General features: G+C 38.2%; 2 protein-coding genes across 7 annotated transcripts in view; one reads left to right on the top strand and one right to left on the bottom strand.

The window, feature by feature from the left end:
* Positions 1–9,905, top strand: part of ATAD5 (ATPase family AAA domain containing 5) — a 49,663-nt gene extending 39,758 nt beyond the window's left edge. For 5 of the 6 annotated variants that reach the window (XM_055327987.1, XM_055328010.1, XM_055327970.1 and 2 more), the window contains 5 exons: positions 3,420–3,600; positions 5,705–5,883; positions 6,754–7,610; positions 8,424–8,582; positions 8,685–9,905. In XM_055327987.1, the coding sequence (XP_055183962.1) occupies positions 3,420–3,600; positions 5,705–5,883; positions 6,754–7,610; positions 8,424–8,582; positions 8,685–8,763 (1,455 nt within the window). In that variant the 3' untranslated portion in view covers positions 8,764–9,905. The remainder of the gene's footprint in view (positions 1–3,419; positions 3,601–5,704; positions 5,884–6,753; positions 7,611–8,423; positions 8,583–8,684) is intronic. The other variant, XM_055327978.1, reaches the window with a different exon arrangement.
* A 1,759-nt stretch (positions 9,906–11,664) lies between these two features.
* On the bottom strand, positions 11,665–18,624 carry TEFM (transcription elongation factor, mitochondrial). Its single transcript, XM_055328019.1, has 4 exons — positions 18,553–18,624; positions 16,977–17,440; positions 13,630–13,779; positions 11,665–12,301 (listed from the first exon to the last, which is right to left on the bottom strand). The coding sequence occupies exons 1-4, from the start codon at positions 18,581–18,583 to the stop codon at positions 11,864–11,866; spliced, it is 1,083 nt and encodes a 360-aa protein (XP_055183994.1). The 5' UTR covers positions 18,584–18,624; the 3' UTR covers positions 11,665–11,863.
* Between the last annotated feature and the right edge of the window lie 377 nt (positions 18,625–19,001).

The following is a 19,001-nucleotide window of genomic DNA, read 5'->3' as shown; positions in this document are numbered from 1 at the left end:
GTCACCCCATCCCCCTGCCTACTTCTCCTTCAATTACCCCTTGTTTGTTTCCCAGAGTTTGGAGTCTTTGAGATATTCTTTTTGTTATTTTCAACAATTTGCCTATGATGTGCCTAGGAGTTATTTTTCTTCATATCTATCCTGCTTATGGTTCTTGGATATCTACAATCCATAAATATATGTCATTCCTCCAATGAAGGACTTTTTTCTTTTAATATTTTATTTATTTATTTGACAGAAAAACAATATTTTATAATATTTTATATATAATATATATAATATATAAAAATATATAAAATAATATTTTATTTATTTATTTGACAGAGCACAGCAGGGGGAGGGCAGAGGGAGAGGGAGAAACAGGCTCCTAGGGAGAGGGAGAAACAGGCTCCTAGCCGAGCAGGGTGCCTCATGCAGAGCTTGATCTCAGGGTCCTGGGATCATGACCTGAGCGGAAGGCAGATGCTTAACCAACTGAATCACTCAGGCGCCCCCTAAGGGACATACTTGAACTTATTTTTCAAATTTATTTCATGCCCATTTTCCTTTTCCTTCTTGGGAATTTAATTACAGGTATGTTAAACATTTTACATTGTCCACATGCCACTACAGTATGCTGTTCTCCTCCCCCTCCTAATTTTTTTGTTTGTACTTTTGATTTGATCCTTTTATATTGATTTGTCTTTAAATTTACTGACACCTTTTTTTTTTTTCTGTCATCTCCATTCTTCTGTGAGGCCCATCCAGTGAAATTTTTATTCTGATATTATGGTTTTTAGTTTTATAATTTGCTTCTTTTTATGGCTTCTATTTTTCTTCTGGGATTTCTTATGTTTGTTGATTATGAGCAGATTTTCTTTAAGCATAGAATTTTGCTAGCTGTTTTAAAATTCTAATTCCAGCATCTTTATCGTCTTGTGATTAAGTCTACTGATTGTCTTGCCTCTGAGGAATTAGTTACTCTGTTTCTTTGTGTAGTAGTTTTAGATTTTTATCTTGTACTTTGCAAGTGGTATGTTGTACATACTCTGGATTCTGTTATATTCCTCTAAACAAATATTCTCCTGTAGTAGGTAGCAGCTAAAGTTTCTGTTCAGGTCTTTTATTTTTATTTTATTTTTATTTATTTTATTTTTTTTGTTCAGGTCTTTTAGTTTTAGCTGGGCTGCTTTGAGACAGGCCCACACATGTGAAGTTCAGGCATCAACCAGGGATTTGCATTCTTCTTTAGAATTTCTGTTTCACTACTTTCACAGACCTCCCCTCACTTTCCAGCTACTGCCATCATCCCAAACTCTGTCCTCTGATTCAAGCCAGTAACACTGTGAGTTTCTGTCTGAGTTTCAGCCACCACTGCTGCATCCTTTCCTCAGTCAGAAATCAATTTAAAGGAGGCATTTCACCCAGGGCCTTTTTTTTTTTTTTTGTCCAAGTATTGATTTCCCTTCAGTAATCTTCTGCATTTAGTTACTCTCTTGTGCCTTCAAATAATGTGTTTTTTAATATTTATTTGTGGGTTTTTAAATTTTATTTTATTATTATTTTTTTTATTTATGATAGTCACACAGAGAGAGAGAGAGAGAGACAGAGACATAGGCAGAGGGAGAAGCAGGCTCCATGCACCGGGAGCCCGACGTGGGATTTGATCCCGGGTCTCCAGGATCACGCCCTGGGCCAAAGGCAGGCGCCAAACCGCTGCGCCACCCAGGGATCCCTATTTGTGTTTTTTTTTTTAAGAATTATATATTTATTCATAGAGACAGAGAGAGAAGCAGAGACACAGGCAGAGGGAGAAGCAGGCATCATACAGAGAGCTTCACGTGGGACTCTATCCAAGGTCTCCTGGATCACACCCTGGGCTGCAGGTGGCGCTAAACTGCTGCGCCATCGGGGCTGCCCTTAATATTTATTTATTTGTAGTTGATTATAGAGTTTATTGTTATTACTGATGGCAAGGTTTGTCTGAGAGTAGGTACTTCATTATTGAAAGCAGAATTCCTAGTTTGTGGGAAGCAGAAGTTCCAGAAGTGTGCAAGAGTAGTGTATGTGTATAGAATAAAGTCTCAGATTTAATAGGGGAAATCTTTTTGTTAATTCTCTTATTTATTTTAAGGTAAAATGCTAGTGGTCTTGTAAAGTCTGCAGAATGTAAATATAATTTTATTTGTTTTTAGCTTCTCAAGGTAAAAAGCTTTCCATAAATGGGGGGAAGAGAATAGTATGTATTTTGTTGTTTTATTATTATTATTTTTAAAGATTTTATTTATTTATTCATGAGAGACATAGAGAGAGAGGCAGAGACACAGGCAGAGGGAGAAGCAAGCTCCATGCAGGGAGCCTGACGTGTGGGACTCGATCCCGGGTCTCCAGGATCAGGCCCTGGGCCGAAGGCGGCGCAAAACCGCTGAGGCACCTGAGCTGCCCTATTTTGTTGTTTTACAAATAATATTATAGCAATATTGATGGATCACTAAATAAAAAAATTTTTATGTGGTCCATATTTTTTTTTAGATTTTATTTATTTGTTTGTTTATTTGAGAGAGAGAGCATAAGTGGTAGGGAAGGACAGAGGGAGAGGGAGAAGCAGACTCCACTGAGAGCCTCCAATACAGGGCTCAATCCCAGGACTCTGAGATCATGACCTAAGCTGAAGGCAGACATTTAACCAACTAAGCCACCCAGGCATCCCTTGGTCCATTTATTCTTAGGAAATCACATGGGGGGACACCTGGGCTCAGTGGTTGAGCATCTGCCTTCGGCTCAAGGCGTGATCTCAGAGTCCTAGGATCGAGTCCCACATCGGGCTCCCTGTATGGAGCCTGCTTCTCTCTCTGCCTGTGTCTCTCCCTCTCTGTCTCTGTGTCTCTCAAGAATAAATAAATAAAATCTTAAAGAAAAAAATCACATGGGGTTTGGGTTTTGTTTTTTGGGGGGGGGGGGTTGGTTGTTTTTTCATTTTTTCCTAATGTTTCTTATTTACATACATTTATGCATTTGTGCATGCATGATACAATTTTCTAATTCTGGTTTTTAAAAATTATATAAGTATTTTTCAGTATTATTATAGTATTCATATTTATAGTTTTAATTGCTGTAAAATATTCCATCAAGTTGTATCATTACTTAATCTTAAAGCAATTTCTCAAACTTTAATAAAATTGCCTCCAGCATTTATGGAAAATCTATAAAATTTCCTTCCTGTTTTAGACCAAATACAGTTACTAAAATAAGTATACATAAAACATTTTTAATTTGTACGTATATTCCTTTATATTTTTCTAGATTAGTTTCATTCTCAAGAGCTAAAATAATGTGAATTTTAGTTAAATTTGTCTACTTTTAGATGTGTATTACTGATGTATTCCTGTTTGACTCTGCAATTCACCAATTTTCTTTTTCTTTCTGTTTCTTTTTCTCAGCGTAATGTGGCCAGCTACCTACAAATGATCTGCTTGGCTGAGAACTTTAGAACTGATGTGAAAGACTTTGTAACATTGTTAACTGCAAATACTTGTGATATCAGAAAAAGTATCCTTTACTTACAATTCTGGATTAGAAGTGGAGGTGGATTTTTAGAAGAAAGGCCATTATCCCTTTGTCGTAAGTTGATCTAAGAAAAATTTCTACAGTGAGGCCCTATGTTAAAGTACATGCTATACCAAATTATCTGAAAGATTTTTAAAATTTTGAGCATCCATGTATCACGTTAATCTTGAAAATAAACATGTATGTCAACTTTGTTTATAAAAATTTTATAAACATTAAAAGTGGGTTAAATAGAGTTAAACTACATGGAACAAATTTTTATACATTTATAAGCATAGTTTCTTTCCCTTTTTTCCAAAGATTGATTGATTGATTTGATTGAATGATTGATTTTAGAAAGAGAGAGAGAACACGGGGTAGGTAAAGGGAGAGTCTCAAGCCGACTCTGTGCTGAGTGTGGAATCCAACCCAGGGCTCAATCTCAAGACCCTGAGATCATGAACTGAACTAAATCAATAGTCAGACACTTAACCAACTGAGCCACTCAGGCGCCCCATAATCATAGTTTTTTATAAGCAAGTAGGATGATATTATTTAGCAATTAGCTTCCTTTTTTTACTCCTTAGAAAACATATTGGTGAATTTTCCATATATATAAATTATTTTTATATGACTGTGAGTTTTTAGTTTCTTCACTAGTCTATAATTCTATTTTTCATAAGAACTTTATAATTTAAGAAATGTTTTATTTCTTATCAATCTTCAGTCATTGTTACCTAATTGAAGTCACAGACATTTATTGAGGACTTTCTCCATGCCAGGTCCTGTGTTTACATGAATAAGACATGGTTCCTTCCCTGAAGAAGTTCATAGTTTGTGGTTTTCATGCTCCATAGTCTGTTCTATAGTTACAGATCCTGCTCTGGGAAGTACACAAATATTTAAATAAAACCAAGGTGAAGTTCTGTAATATTAATCCCCTGTCAAGTTTTTTTTTCTTTGATCAGTTCAAAATTTTAATGTGTTAAAATTTTTTTTAATGTATTATTCTTTTTCATAATAGCAATTGTATATATTTAATTCAGTGTGAGCCTGTATCTTTAACTATTTCTTAGAAGTAAATATGATAAATAAGACAAGGAAAATATGCTCTTATAAAAAAACAAACTAGTAATTATTGCCATGCTATTGGATATAAAATGTTATGTCAGGAATTTTAAAAGATGAAATCTTAGTATAGCATTATTTTTTTTCTTGAAGACTTTATATGCATTTTATTTGTCTTTCTTAAACACAGATACATACTCATTGGAAATTCAAACAGTGCAGAAATATATAAAGTAAAAAGTAAAAGATCTTCCCTACTTCTTAAAGTTAGTCACCATGAAAGCTTTATCTATGCATGTAAAAATATTGCTGCCTACTTTTTTAGCAAAGTTAACCAATACTATATATACGGTTAAACAATTTGCTGTTTTTTACTTGATAATTAGTTAGTACGTACAATTCTAGCCCTCTCTTTCACAGCTGCATCCTATTCCATAGTAGTGAATGGATATAACATAATTTAATTAACCATTATTTATTAAAGGAAATTGAAGTTATCTTCAGTTTGTTATTAAAATATGCAGTGAATATCTATACACATCCTTGAGCTTATCCGTCAGTACTTCCATTGGAGAGAAGTCTAGAAGTATAGTGGCTGGCCCAAAGGCTAGAATACATTTTACATTCCAATAGGTATTGTCAGGTTGCCCTCCCAAATATAATTGTCCTGATTTATGTTCCCATGAATAGTTTATGATGGCTTTTTAATGTATACTTCTGAGAGAACTAGGTTACCAGTTGCTTTACTTTTGCCAGTTTAAAAGGTGAGAAGCAAATATCTTATTTTAGTTTGCATTTCCTTGATCAGTAGTGAAATTGCACATCTTTTTATGAGTTCATTAATTATTTGTATTTTTCCTGTGACTTGTCTGTTCATAGTCCTTGCACTTTTTTCTTTTGGATTGTTTTTAAGGCCACCACCACCACCCCTATTAACCTCCGTATGCTAGAAATGTTTGTATTATACTCTTTATGAATTAAATACATATGTGAAGAACAAAATGGGACTGTAAGTCCAAAAGGTGCCAAAAGATCTTAGATTTTAAATAATTGTTTGCTACAATTTATAAAAATATAGATAGCTTAAGATTTTCTTTTATTAATTTTGTAGGAAATAGCAGAAACACTCAACTTGTTTGCTCTGAGGATGGCCCTGATTCCAAAAATAAACCTAAAAGTACTAAGAGGAGTCCTACAGACCTTCCCAAATGTGACACCGGCTGTGTTGAGACCTTGTTTGGCCTTAAGAACATTTTTTCCTCATCTGAAGATTTATTTTCATTTCTAAAGGTATTTTCAATATCTAATGTGGGATATCAAATTTATATTCCTTTTCATCTTCATAACATTCATTCCCATCTTTTGAATCTTAAGGTTAATTTAAATTTACATATAATTTTTATAGGCTTTAGATTTCTGATTTTAACATACTATACCACTTTGATAAGTGGTGCATAGACAGATCTCTAAATACATATTATAGGATTTTTTTTTCTAAGATTTTATTTATTTATTCATGAGAGACACAGGCAGAGGGAGGAGAAGCAGGCTTCCAATGCAGGAGCCCAGTGTGGGACTCAATCCAAGAATTCCAGAGGCAAAGGCAGACGCTCAACTGCTGAGCCACCCAGGCATCCCAATATTATAGGATTTAGACTAGAATTTAGAAAGATTTCAGATTAAAAAGACAGTTTAAGAAAGGTAGTTCTTAAATAAATGAGCTTCTGTTGAATTGGGGTATAAACTATTAGAAAATTTAATTGTGAGGCAGCCCAGGTGGCTCAGTGGTTTAGCACCAACTTCAGCCCAGGGTGTGATTCTGGAGTCCCAGGATCGAGTCCCACATCGGGCTTCCTGCATGGAGCCTGCTTCTCACTCTGCCTGTGTCTCTCCCTCGCTCTCTGTCTCTGTGTCTCTCATGAATAAATAAATAAATATTTTAAAAAAAAAGAAAATTTAATTCTTCAAATTTTAATAGTCTAAATTTAGTTTTTAGACTCAGAACTATTTTGATGAATTAAGGGAGCATACGTCAATAAAATTATGAGAGGGTAGCAACTCATTACTTTTAAGATAGAATAAGGATGCCACTATATTCATATAGGTAGGAAAATGTTTAGACTATGTTCTAACACTTCTTCACTCAAAATTGTTTTTCAGCACAAAATCAGAACAAAGGAAGAATGTCATCAGTTCATCCAGCTTCTTACAGAATTCCGAATGCAAAATGTAGATTTCTTACATAGTAATCTTGAGTTCATTCTACCACTACCTGTTAATATCATTCCAGAAACAGAAAACTTCTATGGTTCATCAGTAAGTGTGGACAGCAGTACAGCAACAAAACATATGAAATGTCTTGCTAGGAAACATTCTGAAGGAGAGAAGCCATTGAAAAAGCCACAAAAAAAGAAACAAAAGAAAAAGATGGTAATTTTAGATGATAGCGACTTGTTTGACACCGAATTGGATTTCTCTAATGAATTTCTTAGCCGTTCTCCTGCATCTTCCTCAAATTCAGAAGACAGCAAAGCCAGAGACAAAGAAAGCAATCCAGATGCAAAGAAACTGAACAACTGTTTAGAGTCTAACATGGAATCTATTCCTTGTCCTAAAACACCAGCAGAAAAAAAATGTTCTGCTCTTGTTTCTCACTGTTTAAATTCTCTCACTGAGTTCATGGATAACATGTCCTTCTTAGATGCTCTTTTAGTTGATGTAAGAGAACAAAAGGAATTTGGTAAAAATGACTTTAGTTGGACAAATGTTAAAAGCGGACTTTGTGATGAGTTTAGTCTCGAGACTAATGATGGATGGACTTCTCAGAGCTCTGGAGAATTAAAGGCAGCTATAGAAGCACTCAGCTTTACTAAATGTTCATCTACTATTTCAAAAGCACTGGAAACCTCCTTGAATTCTTGCAAGAAATCAGGAAGAGATCCAACTAAAGAGCTTACTCTCTCCATTTCACAAAAGCGCAACAATGTATACTTTAGTCAGTCAGCAGCTAATTTAGAGTAAGTCATCCTTTAACTTTTGTTTTTTCAATAACAGATGATAAAGAGGAAATTATTCATTTCTTTTTACTAATTTTGAAATGCTGGGCTTTATTGATCCCAGGTTAAACACTTAATATTGGGGCGCCTGGGTGGCTCAGCAGTTGAGTGTATGCCTTTGGCTCAGGGCGTGATCCCAGGATTCCGGGTCAAGTCCCACATTGGGCTCCTGTGGAGCCTGCTTCATCCTCTGCCTGTGTCTCTGCCTCCCTCTGTGTCTTGTGAATAAATAAATCTAAAAGAAACAAACACTTAATAATGTAGCTTCTAATAAGACAGGGAGACCAGCCTGATGGTTAGGAAGAAAAACGAGATATTAGAAGACTCTTGAATAACAGGGAATGGGGTTTGGATATGCTTGGGGCAGATGGTGGGTAGCCATTAAAGATTCTTTTGGTATGGGAGTGACTGTGTTGAAAATGATATAGGAAAAAAAAAATACGGGAAGTTAACCTGGAATCTGGTTAATCTAGTCTTTTTTTTTTTTAATTTTTATTTATTTATGATAGTCACACACACACACACACACACAGAGAGGCAGAGACACAGGCAGAGGGAGAAGCAGGCTCCATGCACCAGGAGCCCGATGTGGGACTCGATCCCGGGTCTCCAGGATCGCGCCCTGGGCCAAAGGCAGGCGCCAAACCGCTGCGCCACCCAGGGATCCCTGGTTAATCTAGTCTTAAGAAAGACTAGAAACTGGTTGTATTTGGGATTGCTGCATTTTTCTTGGGCATTAAAAATAAAAAGTAATGCATTACTTTTAATTTACAGCAGTGCCTGGAAGAGGATAGCAGTCATTAAAAGTGTATTTTCTAGCAGATCTCTTCTAAACCTGGGTAACAGACAAGCTAGTATAACTGAGTACTTGCCAACTCTTCGGAACATTTGTAGGACTGAGAAGCTAAAAGAACAAGGAAAAAATAAAAGAAGGTAAAGGCTCTATATAAATAACATTGTATATAGCTATTTGAAGATTAATAAATATTCTCATCTGATTCTTAAAAATTGCATTTTTCCTTGTAATTTTGACAGGTTCCTGCACTATCTTGAAGGGATTCATCTTAACATTTCGAAAGAGACGGTGAACGCTCTGGCAGCTGGCTTCCCTTAACATCTACATTACCAATGCCTTGTACAGATTATTATGTGTTCCTCAAGATACATTTCTATATTGATCTTCATGGAAGAATTTATTTCTCTTAATGTACATTTAAAAAAGGACTATTTGTATATTATTAGTGTGCAAATATTTAAAGTGAAAAAATTTGAGTCACAAATTGTATTTATGATTGTGGTGATTTTTTTTTCTGAAACTTTTTGTATTGCTTTAGTGTTGTTGTATTTTTGTGTGAGTGAGCTGTTCTAGAAGGTAGAATTCACTAAATATTTCTAAAGGTGTTGCACTGTTAATCCAAAATTTTTCTTTCCTGTTAATTTTAACCCACCTCTCTCCAGCCTGTCAGTACTCTGTCAAGTTGTATATATGAATCATCTAGGAGATAATCTAGTTTACACAATACAAAATTATGTAATACATAAGAACTTCCTAGGGAAGAAATTATGCATCATTTTTCAAAAAGTACCATCTTCCCAATAAGCTTATTTTTAGTGTATTCCTCCAGCATATTTTACCATTGAATCATTGAATATTGACAAAGTGAAAACAAGATTATGAATTGTCATTTTCATAAATCCTTTTTTAGCAACCATACATGTGATATCTTGTATATTTTGCCAACTCACATCATTTGCTTGTACAATTTTTGTATTTTTATATCAGTATTTTATTTCATAAAGATATTAATGGTGTTAATATATCTATTTTGGACAAACTGCTTATTCATTAAAATTTTAACAAAGGATATTACTATATGAACTTTCTACATCATAGCCATTTCCACTTCAGGTTGGTTTTGGAGAAAGTGTGTTTTTTTTTAATTACAAGATCTTTAAATCCCACATTTTACTTCAAATCATTTTTGCTATTGCATAATTAGGTATATCTGAAAATAGTTTCCTATTTTAAGTGTTTATATTTATTAGCCTAGAATTCAGTTACATTATCTGGTGAATTATATATTTACCTCAAAGGTAAGGATCCTAATTTTGTACAGATGGAAAATACTGATGTGTATACCTGTTTACAAATGTGTATGAAAGATATGTTTTACCTCTTATTTGTTCAGTCTACTTTTTCATTGATAGTATGTTGATTTAATTAAAGGTTACAGGTTTTGCTCTTGTACAAAAGAAGAGATCTGAAGTTTTGTGGGTTTTTAAGTATATGAATTTTTTTCTGTTGCATACTAGCATTCACTATTTGTAGAGGACTTACCTGTTAATTTGGTCTTACTAGAAAATTCTGGTAATTCTCAGTAACTGAGAAAAAAAGTAAAAATCAAGAAATAATGGGAATATTTCTAATAGGGACACATAAGATTTTCTTTTTGGTTTGGGGGGAAATTATGAATTCTTTTTTTTAAGATGTATATATTTATTTTAGAGGGAGCGAGAGCACAAGTATGAGGAACAGGGAGAGGGAGAAAGAATTTCAAACAGACTCCACCCTTGTGGGATGCATGGGTGGCTCAGTTGGTTGGGTGTCTTGTCTTTGGCTCAGGTCACGATCCCAGGGTTCTGGAATCGAGCCCCACATCAGGCTCCCTGGTCAGTAGGGAGCCTGCTCCTCCTCCCTCTGCTGCTCCCCCTGCTTGTGCTCATGTGCTCTGTGAAATAAATGTATAAAAACTTAAAAAAAAAAAAAAAAAGGCTCTACCCTGAGCAGAGTGTAGAGCCCAACATGGGGCTTGATCTCAGCATCCTGAGATCACAACCTGAGCTAAAACCAAGAATTCAACAGTTAACCAACTATACTACCCAGGCACCTTGAAAATTATGAATACTTAAAGGTGGTAAATTCCTTTAAGACTTAGATCCACTTTTGAGTTAAAGTAACTAAATTGATAGCTTTTTCAGTACTTAGCATCTTATCCTGTAAATGTCTAAAATGAACAAATTTTCACAAAGCTATTTCCAGAAATATGTGGGAGGTACAATGCCACATATCTGGCATGAACAACTGGATGGTTGGTGAAGCTATTTATCAAAGTACCAGAATATTGGCAAAGGAGAGGATTTGAAGGAAAAAAGGATTATTTGAGACATATAACTTGGGATACCAACAGCAGATCCAAGGTGATATTTGTGTACAACCATATGTAAATGTAGAGATTTACAAGTGAATGACAAGTCCAGACTGTATCCCAGATTCCCTAGCGAGTTGGGAGATGCTAGAAGAGAGGACTTCTACTTATTTTACATGATTATTTGAATGTTCTTCTAACAAGCATATTTCATTTTACAGATTAAAGGAAAAATGTGATGCTTTGACATTAGAGACTTGGGTTTAAGACTGCTAAGATATGAGGGCCTGAACTAAGTCAAATGTAGTGGGAAATGTGTTAGGAAAAAAAATGCTACTCTTCTCAAAAGATGGTTTATCTAGGAGTGCCTGAATGGTGTAGTCAGTTAAGCCCCTGACTCTTGGTTTTGACTCAGATTGTGATTTCAGAGTCCTAGGTTCAAGCCCCAAGTCAGGATCCATGCCTAACATGGAGTCTGGTTGGGATTCTCTCCCCTAATCTTTAAAAAAAAAAAAAAAAAAAAAAAATGTTGGTCTATCCAAGTAAAATATTTCGAAGTGAAAAAAAAAAAATGAACCTATTAGACAAAGCTTGTTTGTTCTGGGCCTGATAGAATTGATGAAAATCACCTTTTGGAAGCAGTACATCGAACCACATACTACTTACAGAATTAACAGAATTTCATAAATTGTGTTCCTGATTATATTTAGTGTTATTCCCATGATGAATTCCACCCAGAAAAGTCATTATTCACTCTTTTAATGATGCAAATCCTTTAGTATAGGATGGAATTAGGTTTTCAGGGGGAATAACTTTCTTGTTTGGTCTGTTTAGGAGACCTCTTACTTTTAACACGTAAACCCAAAAGGTTCAGAATCTCTTAAGGTATTTATTGACTTGGCTTATTCTGTGAACAATTCAACAGCCGGAAGTCTGACTTTAAACATCCAAATACAAATGTTTTCTTCTCCATAAACATGGATGTTAAAAACAGTTGGCTTTATGGCTTTAGAGCTAATAAATATAAATTAATATAACATCAGAGTTCTTTTTATTAACCTCAGCATTTTAAGGTTCGGTGTCAAAAACTGCTAATTCATAGAAGGCAACGGCTTGTAATAGGGAATCATATAACTCTTCTGCTCTCTTTTGCTCAGTAGATGAAAACATCTGTCTGTAGCGTACAATCTTCTCCTTAGGGAAGACAACCCGAGGGTCTTCCTTCAGAACAGACTCTGTGAGGAGCTGCTTCACCAGCTCTTTTCCACTAGTCCGTGTGTCCCCAATCATCAGTTCAAAGTGCTTCCCCACTCCATTTCGATTCATGCTCAGCACCCGATGCTGGCCATCCTGGGCAAACGTTTTGTTTAATAAGGCATACAGCATGGCTTCCATGATATGAAAATGTAACAGTAGGGGAAACCGAGATGTGTTCTGAATTGAAAGCCCTATTTTTTCCAGAACGTAGAAGTCAGCTGTAGGTATCTTTGAAACGACTGAAGAAATCTTTAAAAAAAAAAAAAAAAAATGAAAAAAATGAGTGAATAGAAATAATTAAGTTTCGTTGTTTGGGTTCCTTCTCCCGTTTCTATTTTTAAAATACATAATGTACATTATACTATTACTGTTTTTGAAAACTGAAAAATAATTTTATGGAGAAGTCGGGACAGCCATGTTCTGCTCATGGTTCTATCTGGAATAAACTGAGCTAAGGCAAATCACTTAGTCCTCCCAAGTACTAGTTTCTTCATCTGTAAAATGGACTTCAAAATTTCTAAAATCTACTGACTTTAAGATTAGACAATTTAAAATGTTTATTAACCTTTTAAAAATATGTAGAGCATAGGGTTAGAATAACTAGCCTCCATCAGAGGTGCCTGGGTAGCTCAGTGGGTTGAATGTTTGACTCGATCTCAGCTGGGGTCTTAACCTCAGGGTTGTGAGTTCAAGCCCTATGTTGGGTTCCACACTGGGTGTGGACCCTACTTAAGAAAAAAAATACCTAGCCTACAATCCTGTCAGATGCCCTGATTGATTATACCAGTTTTCATATATGTAATCAGGATGGTAATTACTGCCCATCTCACAAGGTTCTGAAGACTCCAAAAAGACAATTAGTGAGGCATTCTGAAAAATAAGCTTTGGGGCGGCTACGTGGCTCACTCAGCTAAGTGTCTAACTCTTGATTTCAGCTCAGGTCATGATCTCAGGGTCCTGGAATTGAGCCCCACATTTGCTCTAGGATTCTCTCCCTATGTCCCTACCCCCAACCTTGCTCTCTCTCTAAAGTAAATAAATTTTTTTTTTTTTTTAATGAAAAATAAGGGGTGCCTGGGTGGCTCAGTTAGTTGAGCATTTGCCTTCGGCTCAGGTCATGATCTCAGGGTCCTGGGATCAAGCTCTACATCGGGCTGGGCTCCCTACTCAGCAGGGGTGTCTGCTTCTCCCTCTCCCTCTGCCCTTTCTCCTGCACGCACATTCTCTCTCAAATGAATAAACAAAATCTTTTTAAAAATTTAAAATAAGCTTTATAAATAAGAGTGATGAAGTCCTGTAATATTTAGAATAATGTACTTTACCACCAATTTTCTCAGTATCTGCCTTTAATATATTAAGGTATTTCATGAACCAAATGAAGATTCAAATTTTGAAAATCATAGGTGACAGAAAACATGATAGGAATGGGTAATTAAAAAAAAAAAAAAAAGAATGGGTAATAATAACCCAAAGGAAATCTATCTGTAGTATTACATTACATTCCCTTTAGGACTAGAAGGTTAAACCACACAAGGAGATATCTAGCAGGCAGGAATCTAGAGGGGCAGCTGCTTTACCTTTTGTAAATAGGCAGATGATAAGTATGTTCCTTTCATCAATTGGCAACAGTCATTCTGCTGCCAGTCCAGCACTGCCAATTTACGATCCAGGTGAGCCCAAGCAATTCTTCGAGTTCCAAAAACAATGGATACGATACTAGTAACTGCCTAAAACAAAAAGGCTGGTTTAATTAAAAGTATAAACATTTTAAGAGATACAAAATTTAAACTATAAACTCATAATGCTCAATTAGGTTTTTTTTTTTTTTTTAAGATTTTATTTATTCATGAGAGACAGACAGAGAGAGAGGCAGAGACACAGGCAGGGGGAGAAGCAGGCTCCATGCAGGGAGCCCGATGTGAGACCTTTTTTTTTTTTTAAAGACTTTTTATTTATTTATTCATGAGAGACACAGAAAGAGAGGCAGAGAGGAGAGGAGAAGCAGGCTCCATGCAAGGAGTCTGATGTGGGGCTCGATCCATGTGGGAATCTGGGATCACGCCCTGAGCCGAAGGCAGACGCTCAACCTCAACCACTGAGCCACCCAGGTGCCCTGATTCAGTAATTCTTATGTACACTAAAGCTTGAGGATTGTTGAGCTAAAGAACCAAAAGGAGGTCTATATTTTGTAGATGTCTGGGCATCCAGACTATTCTGCCTTTAGTGGATATTCATTCCTTAGCAGTGAAAGGGAGATAGGTATAGAATTACACAGTGGTCCCGCTTCTCTGCCTTTGTTTCTGTGGAACACACTTATTTATCCCTATAACTAAATGAACTATGTGCGGGTGAAGTGATGCCATTGTACTCCAGCCCAGACTTGGCGGAGTTAAATCCATGCGTCCAATGATCTATTACGCATTTCCCCTTAGAAGCCCTACAGGCAACCTGAATACAGTACGTTAAAAACCAACTCCTCTTCCCCTACCTTCCCAAGTTGATCTGCTTCCTATCATCTTAACAGTGCCATTTATTCGCTGCAATTAAAGTAGGTTTAAGCTCCCCCATCCCAAATATCAATTTACCCTCATCATCTCTGGTCTTTCTTGTCATGGCCACTGTCTTCTGTTCTTAATGCTTTGTTATATAACAGGCACCTTACAGATCCCTACCTCTAGTCTAGCCTTCTATGGCCCATCTTCCACACAGCAGTCTGTGATGGTTCTGATGTAAATGCTGTGCCTGAATGTTGCATGCTTTGGTGACTTCCTGGAGCTCTCAGGATAAAGCAAGGTACTTTTGCAAAAATCCGCCTTCCCGTCTGCACATTTCCAGGGTCTGGGTCTGAGTGTGTGAGGTGTCACATAGCCTATCTGTGTGGACATGTGGTGAAATAACTTCTGTTTACTATTTACTCATCCTCCTAGTCTTCAGGAAGTCTTCTCGGACCATGTCTCCTCTCTACAGCCTAATTGTTGTGTAGTGGCATTTCTTATAATGTATGTGTATGTTCCTTGTTTCCTGGCATCTAGCACAGTCGCCAGGAACATTTGAATATTTGAATGCCTACTTTGGGTTAGGTAAAGGTTGTCTATAAACCGACAGCTACTGGCTATCTTTTAATAATAGTTATTCTTGCATTTCTTTAACAATTCAGTTCATAAACTGGAAGTATTTTTCTTTGTTTTAAAAATTTATTTATTTTAGGAAGAGAGTGGGGGGTCAGAGGGAGAAAAAGTCTTCAGCATATTCCTTGCTGAATGTGGAGCCTGATGAGGGGCTCGATCTCATGACCTGAGTATGAAACTAGGAGTCAGATGCTGAACCAACTGATCCATCCAGGTGCCCCAGTATATTTCTATCATATAAACTAATTGAGCATTGGGCAGCCCCGGTGGCTCAGCGGTGTAGTGCCGCCTTCAGCCCAGGGTGTGATCCTCTGTGTCTCTCATGAATAAATAAATAAAATCTAAAAAAAAAAAAAAAAAAGTATTACTGAACCAGGTTGCACACAGTGCATCACGGGCAACGGATTTTTTTTTCAAGGACTACTGCATGAGGGACGCCTGGGCTCAGCAGTTAAGCGCCTGCTTTAGGGCTAGGGCATGATCCTGGAATCCCGGGATCGGATCCCTCATCGGGCTCCCTACATGGAGCCTGCTTCTCCCTCTGCCTATGTCTCTGCCTCTCTCTGTGTGTCTCTCATGAATAAATAAATTAACATCTTAAAAAAAAAAAAAAAAGACTACTGCATGACTTTCTCCATACAAAATGACTTTCTTGAGAAAAAAAAACTTTATTTGGAAGTCAGTACAATTGTATTACATACAAAATGACTTTAGAACCTATCCAAGTAAGACTGCAATTCCATTATAATGAGTATAAATAGTATTTGTAGTCAAAACTCTGAAGGGAAATCCAAATCCTGAAAAATTTGGTTCAAATATGTTCTAGATCAACTGCAGGAGTTCTATCACTGGCCCATGAATGGACTTCATGAAACCTACAAGTCCTCTGAAAGTATATGCAATATTCTACGTAAATGTGTTTTTTGTTTTCTGAAAAGAGGGTCCCTAGCTTTTATCAGGTTTTCAGAAAGTATCCATAAACTAAGACTGGTCCAGAAAAAATGTGCTTACTCTCAGTATGGGATGAGAGAATATTTTATCACGTATTGCTACACAGGACCTACGCTTCTCCTCTGAGATTTAATGTTTGACATGCCACATGATTCTAAGATTTGTTTTTTTAAGAAACACTGAAAAGGATCTGCTTATAGAATGCTTTTTAAGAGGAAGAGGGAGGGACAGAAAATAAGTCAAGCTGAAAAGACCAGTATAATGTTCTGAAGTCATTCCCTGGCCATAACCCTCTTTGCATCTTAATTTCTCATTACTCTCGATATAACCCTCAGATGCAATCAGTTCCTCAATTCCTCTTAAATAAACCTTGCACAAACCTATCTCTCTACACATATTCTTTCTTCCTAGAATGCCGGCCTCCTCCAACAAGCCTCATTCTCTCTGAGATTCAGGTTTTGTTCTATCTATCTGTCAACTTTGCCCACCAGGCACAGCCCATGGTTTTCGGTCCTCCTCACTGCCCACTTACCCTCTCTACATCTCATTCTTCTGTACTGATCACATACCAAACTAAACTATAAGCTTATGCCGTAGTGTAACAGACCTTAAGAAAACGATATACCAGAACGCCTGGGTGGCTCAGTGGTTGAGCATCTGCCTTCAGCTCAGGGCATAATCCTGGGGTTCCAGGATCCAGTCCTATATTGGGTTCCCCGTCAGAAGCCTGTTTCTCCCTCTGCTTATGTCTCTGCCTCTCTCTCCCTGTCTCTCGTGAATGAATGAATGAATGAATGAATGAACAAATCCCTTTAAAAAAAAAAAAGAAAAGAAAAATGATATACCTTAAGCCTCTCTCTTTCTATTTCTGGTTTGATGAGCTTTCTCAAGAGCCGGTTGTCCTGGAACTTTCTTTTTTTCCCTTCAGTCTCTGGACAAAGAATGGAGTTACAAACTTGAATAGCAGTTTTATACTGGAACAGGGGCACATTCATTAAACTCTCCAAATGCTGAAACGGCCCAAACTTCTCTCTGTGCTCGATAATATTGACGGATTTCCTTCCACGAAGCAATCTGAAAGCTTCGAGTTCTTTATTAGATGCTGTATTCAACACATGCAAGATGGAAGCCTGCTGCTCTGAAGAGAAGAGCTTGTCAAGTTCATTTCCAGAATCTTTTGTATTTTCATCACAAAAAGCAGCATTGGGAATGATCTTCTTAGGTGCAGTGCATTTCTTCCGACAGTAGGAATTAGGTATCACTTGGAACAAGGATGACCCTAACGGAACTGGAAAACATCGCCACCTTCCTAAAAGGGAAATTTAGCCAAATGTTAAGTTGGAATAACCTACTTCTTTTTGGTATTACATGTGGCCTGACCAGAGCCTTTTCAAAGGGAGAGACTCTCCTGTAATTTTATTATTTTTTTTCCTCCTGTAATTTTAGAACTATATACTACACTCAGAAGAGAGGTCTTGATTTCCCTGGATAAGCTCTTAGGTTTTACTACCTAGAAATCTTATTTTATACCCATCAAGAAGCATATATATTTTTAAAACAATGACTTGGAACACCTGGGTGGCTCAGTGGTTGAGCATCTATCTGCTCAGGGTGTGATCCTGGGGTCCAGGGATCGAGTCCCACACCGGCCGCCCCGCATGGAGCCTGCTTCTCCCTCTGCCGGTGTCTCTGCCTCTCTGTGTCTCTCATGAATAAATAAAAATCTTAAAAAACAAAAAGAATGACCTCAACTACTTAACCTGTTTGACATTAACTTTAGAAGGATCTTTTTGTAATTAATATCTCTTAGTATTTATTTCCACATCCATTTTCACTAGTTCCTTTCTCATGCGTTGGGACCAAATAAAATTAAATTGTACACGTTTATGAGAAATGTCTCAGCTGAGTGGCAGATGCAAGGGGCGGTTTTTATTTTCACCCGTACACTTTTCAAGATTTCTACTCGGACTGCTACGGCCAGCAGAAAAACACACCATAAAAGAAACAATCCTGGCGCAGCCCGGGGGGCCCAGCGGTTTAGCGCCGCCTGCAGCCCAGGGCGTGACCCTGGAGACCCGGGATCGAGTCCCACGTGGGGCTCCCTGCGTGGAGCCTGCTTCTCCCTCTGCCTGTGTCTCTGCCCCTCTCTCTCTGTCTCTCATGAATAAAGAAATAAAATCTTTAAGAAAGAAAGAAAAAAAGAAAGAATCCTGTAAAGTGGAGGTGGACACGGTCCCGCCCCCGGAGGTCGCCCCTGAGCCCCCGCCCCCCGTCCGCCCCCCGCTGGGGAAGGGGCCGCTGCAGAACCCCTCGCCGGGAAGCATGGTCGGTCCGAGGCGCCGTCAGCTCAGCGAGGACACCCCGGGGCCTGCGGGAGGATCCACTCCAGGACCAGCGGCCAAGGACAGGCGGGAACCCTACCTCCCGCCACGAGGAGACTACGGACGCTCATCCTCCCACATCAAGCACTGGGTTCCCACGCTCCAGTCTTCCTCCACCGACTTCCGGCGCATGTCTGTGCTTCGCCGGGAAGTGCCCGGGCCCGCGGCAGAAAGGTTCCGGCCCGAGCGGCGTTCCGAGGCGGGCGGGGCGGGAGGTGCGGAAGCCGCTTTCCCCGCTGCGGGGCTCCGGCGGCTGGGGTGGGGGTGGGGGTGGGGGAGCCCAGCCCAGCCCCTGGGGGGTCCGCACCGTCCTTCCACAGCGTTCCCGAAACGTTCTCGGCCCGGCTGTCCGAATCTCTGGGAGGCAAACGCCTAGGCCAGTTTTAGTCCGTAGTTGGCAAGGTCCCTCCTCCAGGGAGCCTCCCTGGGTTTATTCCAGGCGCGTGGGCTGATGAGGTCGCGTGCGGCCCTGCCGTGGCAGCCCTGCCT

The sequence above is a fragment of the Nyctereutes procyonoides genome, unplaced genomic scaffold (genome assembly GCF_905146905.1).
Source record: "Nyctereutes procyonoides isolate TBG_1078 unplaced genomic scaffold, NYPRO_anot_genome, whole genome shotgun sequence".
In the NCBI taxonomy this organism is placed as follows: domain Eukaryota; kingdom Metazoa; phylum Chordata; class Mammalia; order Carnivora; family Canidae; genus Nyctereutes; species Nyctereutes procyonoides.
This window is presented reverse-complemented; position numbering and strand designations above follow the sequence as displayed.